At 43.8% G+C, this 10,432-nt stretch overlaps 1 protein-coding gene across 2 annotated transcripts in view; it reads right to left on the bottom strand.

Annotated features, from left to right (window-relative positions):
* Positions 1-1,394: 1,394 nt before the first annotated feature.
* BLTP3A (bridge-like lipid transfer protein family member 3A) overlaps positions 1,395-10,432 on the bottom strand; it is a 54,181-nt gene continuing 45,143 nt past the window's right edge. Inside the window, exons 16-21 of one of the 2 annotated variants that reach the window (XM_048826411.2) lie at positions 9,913-10,067; positions 9,657-9,807; positions 6,931-7,196; positions 5,853-5,961; positions 5,183-5,298; positions 1,395-3,563 (exon numbers count right to left, since the gene is read on the bottom strand). In XM_048826411.2, coding sequence (XP_048682368.2) covers positions 3,438-3,563; positions 5,183-5,298; positions 5,853-5,961; positions 6,931-7,196; positions 9,657-9,807; positions 9,913-10,067 — 923 coding nt within the window. In that variant the 3' untranslated portion in view covers positions 1,395-3,437. The other variant, XM_075122065.1, reaches the window with a different exon arrangement.

The raw sequence follows: 10,432 nt of genomic DNA, 5'->3' as shown, positions 1-10,432 counted from the left end.
AGTGGGATCAGCATCCCCTCCCTCACAATAGCACTTGCAGCAGTACCCTTACTTCAACAGGAAGAGATGGAGTGTGCATATAAGCACAGAAGTTGGACTAAAGAATGTTAACCTCCATTTATATGAAAGTGACCAACAACTTCACCTTTGCAACAAAAGCTTGGACTTTACACACTCGCTTCACAACATTAGATGTCTTTTACACCTACAATTAGCTGTTGTACATTAGTTTCACAGCAAGTCTGGTTACAGATAAATGGATGCACTACAGCATTAGTGCCGGTCTTACGAGAAAACTGTTCAGCTTAGTGACAGGGTGATCCTCACCACAGGAGATAATTCTTGCATTTCTAAAACCCCCTTTTCTTTATTTTAAAATTATTCTGTGCATACAAAGGGCAAAGGTGGTGGAGAAATACCCAGTTGGTCTATCCCCATACGACTGCTCAAAGTTAAAGTGCAGTCTTCTGGTAACAGATTCTCTGCCCATCGGATCAAACAAGGGCTGCTACATTTGAGGATTTTTCAGCATAGGTAGTAATGCACATATAACCTATCACAGGAGCTGTTCTGAAGAGGCGTAGGACAGGAAAGATGCTTTTGCGGAAAAGCAGTAATATTCTCCTACAGAGAGATGGTGGACTATGCCCCCCTCTTCCAGGGACAGAAATGAATGTATGAAAACGACAGCAGCCAAACAAGATATAATACACAGTAGCCACCACAGCTGACTTAGATGAGGAAAGACTGTACCACAACTGCAAAGCCTTCTGGAGTTCCGGTACCCTACGTTTGCCTCAGGCTAATGCTCAGCTCAGGTTGTTTGTTTAAAACAGAATTTTCCCTTCAGAAGCAAAATAATTTCTAATTGCCAGCTCTCAGAGCACGCAGTGAAGGTCAGGCTCTTGCGGCTGTTGCCATACCTGTTTTTAGGCATTGGGCAGTTGGACCTTGACAGACAAGCAGAGATAGTGTCCTCCATCTTACAGCAGTAAGTCAGTGCTGTCTTGGCCCGCAGGCTACTGTCTTTTCAATGGTACTGGTCAAAGACTACAGTGTGCCATTCAGTTCCATCTTCTGCCTAATTTAGTCAAAAGATTTTGAATTTAAAATTATCCCAAGAACAGCAGCTGTCTGTGTTGGGTTCTGGCATCCTGTTCATCTCCTCTCCTTTCTTCCACACCCTGACTTTGGAGTGACATCTGCATGAAATTCATGGTTGGCTCTTTCCAAGCCATTGTTTTTTACCCTCTCCAAATCTAAACCATCAAATGAGCAAATAAAAACATGCATCCTTCCTCCCTACAGCTGAAGGGCTTAAACTACAAATTCCCTATTAAAGAGAAACACCTGATAGGTCCAGGATTGAGCAAAGGAACAAATATGCAGGGAAAAAAGGTTACATTAAAAGTCATTTTCTTCCTTCTGATCACCCCCCAGACCTTAATTCATCAAGATGGGTGGGGATCATCTGTTTGTTCTACAGGCACTAGAAAAAGTGTTGTATGGATTACAAATCGTGCATTAATACAAATATAAAATACATCTGGAGAAATCCAATCCATAAAAAGTTTGAAATGCATTAAAATCCAAGAGACTCAGAATAAAGTGCAGTGGGTGGGTAGTCTCCGTTCTGACACGTGTATGGTTCTGTCTTAAATTGTGCCGCTTACTCTTCCATCCAGCACTTTCTTCTATCACACTCTCTCGCTCTGCTGGATTCTATCATGTTCTGTTTATTCCCTAGTTAGTTAAGAAGGACACACATGTATTTGCTTCCTCACCCAGTGCCAAGACTGTGCACTAGCTCAGCCAAGTAAAGTGAAGAAATAGCAAACTTATCAGCCTTTAGAAGAGCAATTGATTCCTGCAACATTGTAAAGGGCCTTTTCATCAATAACTTCTTTTCATGAACTCCCATGTCACCTTCTATTAGGTTTTCTTACCTGCAAAAGCCATTTAATTTTAAATGAAGAAAGTCACACTGTGGCTTTGGCCACTTCACCTTCATCACGGAAGCATCCTGGAGAAGGTGAGCACTTAGCATCTTCCAAGAGTGAACATTACCCAGCTGCTGTTTTCACTGCCTTCAGAGAACTAGCGGAAAGCAGCCAAGGTAGCCAGAAGCCACTCAGGAAAAGTCTGAGTGTCAGCACCCTGATGAAACATACACCATCAGCCCCTAGCGGAACTTCCACATCACTTGATTCATCTCTAGCTCAAAATACATGACTAGGTTGGAATATGCGTGGTTGTTGTTGTCAGTGCTTTTCCTCCCATATCAGTCTGTGAACCCCTGGCAGATATGTCTGAGTGTAGTACACTTCACAAAGGGAGATTACAGGCCTTCTTCCTCTCCTACCTCTTAGCCTATAAACTCTGCACTCAGCCTGAGTCAGTTCAAGAAGCGGGGGTCAGTTCAAGAAGCGGTTAAATCATCTTTCGTTAGGAGAGGCTGGATTTCTCCCTCTTTAGCACGGAGAACACTAAGCTGAACTCAGCCCGTGGTTTCAGCTAATGAGCGAGGGTCATTTTTCAAACTGGCAGCCTTCACACAAGGCTAAAGGCAATAGCCAGAGTATATGGACACAGCGTGAGAGGTGGGGTTCAGGGACAGCAGGTGTGAACAGGGTGCCTTCCTAAATCTAGTATCACATGGCTTCGTTCTGTCCTGGGACTGCAAACTGTTGGGTCTCTTCTAGTCCCCTTTTCCACTTTGTACTTCACTAGACAGGCTGCGGGCGGGACATCTGCAAGTCATGTTCCCTCTCCCTTATGGGGAGAAGTTATTTCCATATCTCTCACAGCCAATCACCCCGGCATTTCCATCCCATCTTCTTCCACATCATACACACTCACTAAAAAACAAACTTCTTCTGCCCTGTTTGACTATGCCTTAACTGGACAAGTTGACATTATTGCTTTTGCCTGTGCTCTTTGGTGAGTGTGTTTGGGCAAGAACACCCAGGAAGATAGCAAAGGAAGTACAGACACCCACACCACCCACCCTGTAAACCAACATGAACAAGGAAGCAGATGCAACGGTGGTGTGACAGCAGGCCAGCAACACCATTGTAAGATGACTAGACAGGGGTGCCTGGCTCTTGACTACTGTTCTGCATTTTGTGCTTGCAGACTAAGCACTGCAGTGGTTCAGTGATATAGAGTGTAGCACCGTACTGCCAGGACAGAGGGAAATGGCTGCAAAACCAGAACCAGATGGCTCCTTGTTGCTCATTTCCCTTCACCCAGCCAGGGCCTCCTCCCTTTCTACCCCACTTAGAGTTCATCCTGCAATTGCAATTAGGTTTCCATTCCCCAAGGCGATTCCTCTCTGCTGATGTTGGCCTCTCAGCAGCAGTTTAACAAACTAGCCGCCGGGATGCTGGTGGTGATCTCTGCTCCTCCTGAGCAGCTGCAGCCTTGGGCCTCTGCTGTCAAAGCTGGAAGAGGGGATCGTATTTCCTAATTTCCTGCAGAAGGCGCCCTATGTCCAGATTGGCTTCTGCTAGGGCAATTTTCATGGCGTGCAGCTCCTTCTGCAATGCTGGGGCTTCCTTTAGCTACAAAAGAGGAGGAGAGAGAGAAGATTTTGCAAAAGGTAAAAAGCAAAACAGACCAGACTGATGATTTCTCGCAGTACTGTCAAATTGGAATATGAAACCAGGAGCTTGGAGACGGCCTGCAGCTACATGCCAGAGAGCAAACAAAGCCTACTGACATACTGATTCCATTTGGCTTTCTTGCAGGAGTAGCTGCTGACAGATGCACTTCCAACTGTTTCCTAGAATACCTTTTCTAACCATTATTATATTCAGCCTGCACAGTCATCAGTGGCAGTCTAATGGTCACCGATCTCCATGGATTCCCACCCCACTTCTAGACATGTGAACAGACTTGCAGCAGGAAGGGATTTTCCTGCACAACAATGTGCATCACCCAACTATATTTGCAGGGAAAGCAGAGGGACAAATATTGGGCTCCATTCTGCACCCTTACATATGTGAATTATCCTTATCCTCATAAGCAGGCATACTAAAGTTAACAGGACTCCTCATGTGAGGACACCAGGAACCTCTCCTTAATTCAGTCACATCTGTTTCTACCTCCTTGACTGAAGCTACCTATTATACATATAGCCCTCAGAATCCCTTGCACGGCTTCACAGCATATGGCAAGGCTAATGTCAACAATGTCTTGGACAATCATGTTTATTTATGGGTCTTCCTTGAACTGTGTTATTCTTTCATTCAGAATTTAGGCCTCAATCCTGCTCCCACTGACTTCAGCAGGATCAGGAAATTAATTACTATTATTGTATTACTGTAGCACCTAGGGGTTCCAGTTGTGATCACCAATCCATTATGCTACGTGCTACACACCCACACCCACACACAAAATCAGAGGCAGTCCCTGCCCCGAACAGATTACAACCTAACTAGATAAGGCAAAGAGTGGGAAGGGAAATAGAGGCACAGAGTGGAGAACTGACTTGCCCAAGGTCACTCAGTAGGCCAATGGCAGAGTCAGGTCTCCTGAATCCCAGTTCAGCACCTCATCCACAAGACCACATTGCTTCCTTCAGCACATTTTTCAATAGCCAATTATCAGATTATCTAGTGATGCCTGTGTAAAGGAAGGGCAATAAAAAGTGGAGGTTGTTTTTGCTTGTTTGCGATACACAATTATTTGGGTTCCAGATGTTTGGATCAAATAAAATGGAAGATCATATTAAACAGTGAGAGAATTAAGCAGAAGGCTCCATGTTACCTGGAAAGTCTCATGTCTGAAGGACTCATTCTGTGGTTGCTTACGACCTACTTTCTAAAAGTCCCCGCATCTGAAAGAACATCTTCCATTCAGGGATTGGACAGGTGGCCGAAAGATGAATCCCCTCAGAAAACAAGGTTCGTGAAAGTGATCAGGAGAGTTTGCTGCAGGGTGATGAAGGTATTGCTCTTGATTCTGGGTTGAGTGTGAAAGGTGGGATGGGAACTGAATCCTGATTACTCTCACAAGAGAACATTAGTGCTTCCTGTCTATAAACACCCTTGATAAGGAAAGAGACATGCACGTATAGGCCTTACATTTCCCAACCCTGTATTTTCTCGTCTGCAGCCAGCTGTCTGGGACACAAGCTATTGTCTATTTGTCTGGAAGGAAACATGCAGAAATGGCTTACCTGTTGTTCATGTACTGCTCCTGCTGGAACTGCCAAGAGTCTCTTTACTGGGACCTTCTTTTCCTTCAGACCTTGCTCAGGCTTTTTCTGTAAAGATAGTCCCTCCTTTTGTGCAGCTTGAAAGGAACACAGAAATACTCATATGTTCACTTATACCATGAAGTACTTTTCATAAAAGGGTCTCCAAGTGCTGTACAGACATAAGTATTATCCCCTTTTTAAAGATGCCTGTACTGATTCACAAAAAGAAGCTACTTGGTCAGTCTTCACAAGTCAGTGACAATAACAACCAGAACCAAGAAACTTCCAGTCCCATTTTAACAATTACACCAATGCTGCCTCGAGCTTCTAATTTATAATCTCCAGCAAAAGTTTGTGAACAAGCAAGAAGCTACACCAGTAGGTGTGGATGCATATGAGAATATTGGAGTATTGTAGGAGAGGGGTGCTTGGACATAACAGGGGACATAATATTCTTAGCCTGTTCCAGCAGAAGTGGTTGCAGAGAATAAGGGAACACTGGATGCTGATCAGATACTCCAGCTCTAGCCTCACACAGCAGAGGCAGATTTCAGTTCCAGTCTCTACCAGCAGGAATCACTGCAGAGTGTTCTAGTCTCCAGTAATGGTGGTGAAGGAAGGAGAATCAAGGCTTCTCTACTTTACTGACCTGTTACTGAGAACACTCCATCATCGCTGCGCATCACAACAATATGATCCACCACCAAGGTTATGGGGATGGTGCCAGGAGAGGTAGGGTACACCCGAGGGCTGTCATCCTGCAAAACAAACAACAATTATCAGCTGCCATGTACAACTCTGAAATAGGGCAATGCAGCAAAGGATTTCCTCGCAAGCCCTCACAGTAGCCATGTTACTGCTTCTGGCATTTCCAGATCCCATCCAGGGCTGACCATTAAACGGAAGAGAATGCCTTTGCACAAGGGCTTCATGTAACCCTTAGTTATCTTTGCAGAAAGCCTTCCGGGTGGCAAAACGGAATTCAGTCACAGCCCTGAAGACAACCTGGGTCAGTCTCTCACCACAAACCCCCTGAAGGCCACATCTCATAGTTACTATCTTGCATGTCCCAGATTCAAACCTCCATCAAAATTCATCAATATTGGCCCTTAATAATCTGCAGATGTCCCTGCTGCTTCATAGTAAGCCTAGCCCATGCTTGTCTGAGAAGAGACAAACCAAAGGAAGGGGCATGTAATGGTCGTACGGAGTATGACGAAGACACGTGGCTGGTTACAGGTGGGTTATCAGACATCTCTCTGCACCAGGTGCCCTCTCTCACTGAGTAAGTGGCAAGAATACTACCACCACCCAGTTCTTGTACAACTCTTTCCTTCTGAAGATCTCTAAGGGCTTCACAAAGAAGGGGTCAGTATCATTGTCCCCATTTACAGGTGCAGATGAGAAGAGTGGCACAAAGGGGTCAAGCGAGTTTCCTGACATGCAAAGCACGTCGCTGGCAAAACTGGGAAGAGAACCCAGGAGTTTCAGACTCCCAGTCACATGCCCTGTGGTCAAACCGTTACACTACGATTCCAAGGAGCTACCTGTTCACCATTAAGGTCATTGTAAAAGAGGCAGAGGAAAGGGTAGAGAACCATTCTGCACACTTTATTAAGGAAATGGCACCTCTCCAGACAGCCACAGTTCTCTTTCACTGGTAGAACCTTACCCACAGCTGAGCCCTGAACACCCCCTTTTCCCTGCCAATGCACACACAAACACACCTTCAGTGTAATCTTGGCATCCACCATTTCTATCTTCATGGGAATCACCTCAGGTACCACTTCGTCCTCGAGGAAGGGTCCGAGGTTGGTGAGGGAGGACATCAGGAGCTCTGCACAAGAGCTGTGGATCAGGATGTGAAGGAACCCATTCTGGACAGCCAGAGGTGAGTGCACAATGGCGCTCGGTCCTATTTCAAGTCGTAAGCACACTTCTGGCTGGGTCTGATTAGCTTCTGTGGCTAAGAGCTTCTCTACGCTTGGATCCCCTAGAGGCACAGAAGAAAATCATAGCGGTGGAGGACTGGATGGTATCGGCCATAGGCTATAGGCCTTTAGGAGACATGCAGCCTACAAAGCCTTTCATTGCTCAGGCACTGGATGAAATCCAGTCCATGATAGTAGTGACCAGGAGTCCTGACTGGTGTTCAGTACAGATGTGAAATGAGTTTGAGTCCAATTTTCAAATGGACAAGTGTCCACATCACAGAATCCACCAACACAATTGGCCACCTCAGTGGCAGTCACGTGAGCCCCCAAATTCACCCCTCTGCTATGTCAGCTCCAGACCATTTCAGTGTTCTTGAGGACTCCACAGCACCTAAAATCTTACATGTATCAGGCAAAACTCCACTCTCTAATTAGGGACGTTTTCTACAAGACAGGAGGCTTTTGCATTCCAATTGAATGCTATGTAATTCTGTGACTTTATTATGCCCCCTAATGGCAAAAGGATGTATCGCTATCAAGGGGTATCACTAACACAGTAATTGCTACTCTTTCTTTCTTTCTTTCTTTCTTTCTTTCTTTCTTTCTAAAGATTTCTAAGCTTGAACTCAGTGCTGGTGAAACACCCCAGATTAAACACACACTGAGTCTGAAGATGTCTGTTTATCCACAGCACAGATAACAGCATCAGGAGCAGCAGTGCAAACTTCCCCACATAGCTTCTGTAAGCATTATTAATTATATGCATTACTGTAGCATCTAGGAACTCCAGTCAAGAGTCAGGTCCCAATTGCAGTAGGCACTGTAGAGACAAAGTCCCTACTCCAGAGAGCTTTTAGCCCAAGAGGTCACTATCTGACCTAGATGGAGCCACCTTTAGGCATGATGGAGAAGTTCAGTCTCCAAGGCCAATTCGATCCTTGGTTTCTCAGCTGAGGTTACCAACAAGGGGCCCCACTAGTGTTATAAAGCTGGAAGGGACCACAGCAATCATCTAGTCTGACCTGCATAACATAGGCCATAGGACTGCCTTGCATCGATTCCTGTTTGAACTAGAGCATGTCTTTTAGAAAAGCACCTCATCTTGATTTAAAACTTGCAAGTGCAGGAGAATCCACCACGACCCTTGGTAAATTGTTCCAATGATTAATTACACTCACTGTTAAAAATTTGCACCTTCTTTTAGTCTGAATTTGTGCCAAGTTAAATACCATACAAAAGTCCAAGTGTAGTACATCAACACTATCACCATTATCAACCAAACTTGTAATCTCATAAAAAAAAGATACCAGGTTAGTTTCACAAGATCTATTTTCCATAAAGCCATATTGATTGGCATTAATTACATTACTATACTTTAATTCTTTCTTCATCAAGCCCTTTACCATCCACTCCATTATTTTGCCCAGGATCAATGGCTGACCTGTAATTACCCAGGTCAACCTGTTTACTCTTTTTAAATATTGGCAAAACATTAGATTTCTTTTAGTTCTCTGAAACTTCCCCAATGTTGGAAGACTTATTTAAAAAAATCAGCATTATAGTCCAGTGAGTTCCACTGCCAGTTCTTTTAAAACTCTTGGATGCAAGTTATTTGAACCTGATGATTTTAAAATGTCTAGCTTTAATAACTGCTGTTTAAATATCCTCCTTAGTAACTGGTGGAATGGACAGTATTTCATCATCATATGGTGTAACTATATCATCTGTCTTTTTCCCAACTATAGAAAATACATTTATTGAATATTTTTTCCTTTTATGCATTATTATTGACAATTTTTCCATATAGGAATGGACCAATAGCATTGTTAGGATTCTTTCTATTCCTAATATACTTGAAAAAGTCCTTATTGTCCTTAGCTCTGCTAGCTGTAGATTTCTTCTTGTGTCATTTTCCTTCCCTTATCAATTTTCTACAGTTCCTAGCTTCTGCTTTCTATTCATATATACATCTCCCCAATATATTTTATAGCTGCTTTCATTTCTCCTCTAAACCAGGTTGTTTTTTCAACCAATCTAGCCATCCCTGAGAGTGGAATTGTGACTTTTGCAGCATGTAGTGAAATGTTCTTAAAGACTTCCCAATTATCATTCACATATTTCTGTTTAAACTCTTTCTCCCAACTGATTTGTCTTATAATTGTTCTCAACATTGTGGAATTGGCTCTTTTAAAGCACAAGTATCTATCTATCACTGATTTAGACTTTATTCTGTTTGGACATAAAAGCGTAATCAACTGTGGTGGAGGAAGCATGATGTGGCCACCTGTCCACTGGGAACTGAGATTGGATTGAGAGCCACCAAAACAGCCATGGAAACAACTTTTGGACACTGGATTTGAACCACTGAGACAGAGGCTCTCAATATTGTTAACATTTCACATACATTGGTACTGCACATGAACACTGAAAACAATATTTATAGTTCATGGCTCCCTAATAACAGCCAGTGACTGACGCTCTGGTTTCAAAGCCAGCAGATCCAAAGGCCAGCATCTTACCCACACAGCTGCTTTGTAGATACTGCCACATTCCAATATTGCCCAACTGCTCTACAGTAACCTCCATAACTTGTACAGCAAGTGATAGATCATCGCCTCTTGCCTCTATCCCGCAGTTCACCTCATTCATTTTCAGCACCAGAACAGAGACCTGAAACGGCAAGTCACAGTACCACTTGTCAAAATAGCTACATTGCCCCCTTTGCAAGCTTCCTTTAAAGAAAGATTTTACGGAGAAGGAGGAAAGAAATCTGACCAGCTGAAGGCTAGGGTCTTCTCCACTCTGAGAAGCTGAGCTGTTCATGTCAGGCGTCCCTCTATCCTTATCTTCTGCCATTGGGCTCGCTCTGCTGCCTGCATCATGAAGGTCCTGAAGAAGTTGTCCCGGGGTGAGGGAATCCAGGCTAGGCTCTGAAAACAGATTATGAATACTCAGATACAGTTCCACTTTGCCACCTTCCTGAAAACCATCAAAATCATCTTGGATTGATTTAATTTAAAGATAGGGAGCTCAAATGACACATTTATTGTAATCCCCAACACCACACTTTGCCCTTCTGCAGCACCTTTACAAATATTCCACCTACCTATGTACTTCTATAGCACTAATCACCGTAATATCCAAGTGCCTTAGAATTCTAACATGAATACAAAAGGATCACGCTGCTGTCCTTCTCGCCACCACATCCCCTTCTGAAACCCAGGAGGGCTGTCTCTTTTTGTTATATTTAAGTGTATTTATTTGGGGGAATGGTAGGCTGAAGAAGTGGGTTCTG

The sequence above is a fragment of the Caretta caretta genome, chromosome 21 (genome assembly GCF_965140235.1).
Source record: "Caretta caretta isolate rCarCar2 chromosome 21, rCarCar1.hap1, whole genome shotgun sequence".
In the NCBI taxonomy this organism is placed as follows: Eukaryota; Metazoa; Chordata; order Testudines; family Cheloniidae; genus Caretta; species Caretta caretta.
Note: the sequence above shows the minus strand (reverse complement) of the source record. Positions and strands in the feature narration are given on the sequence as shown.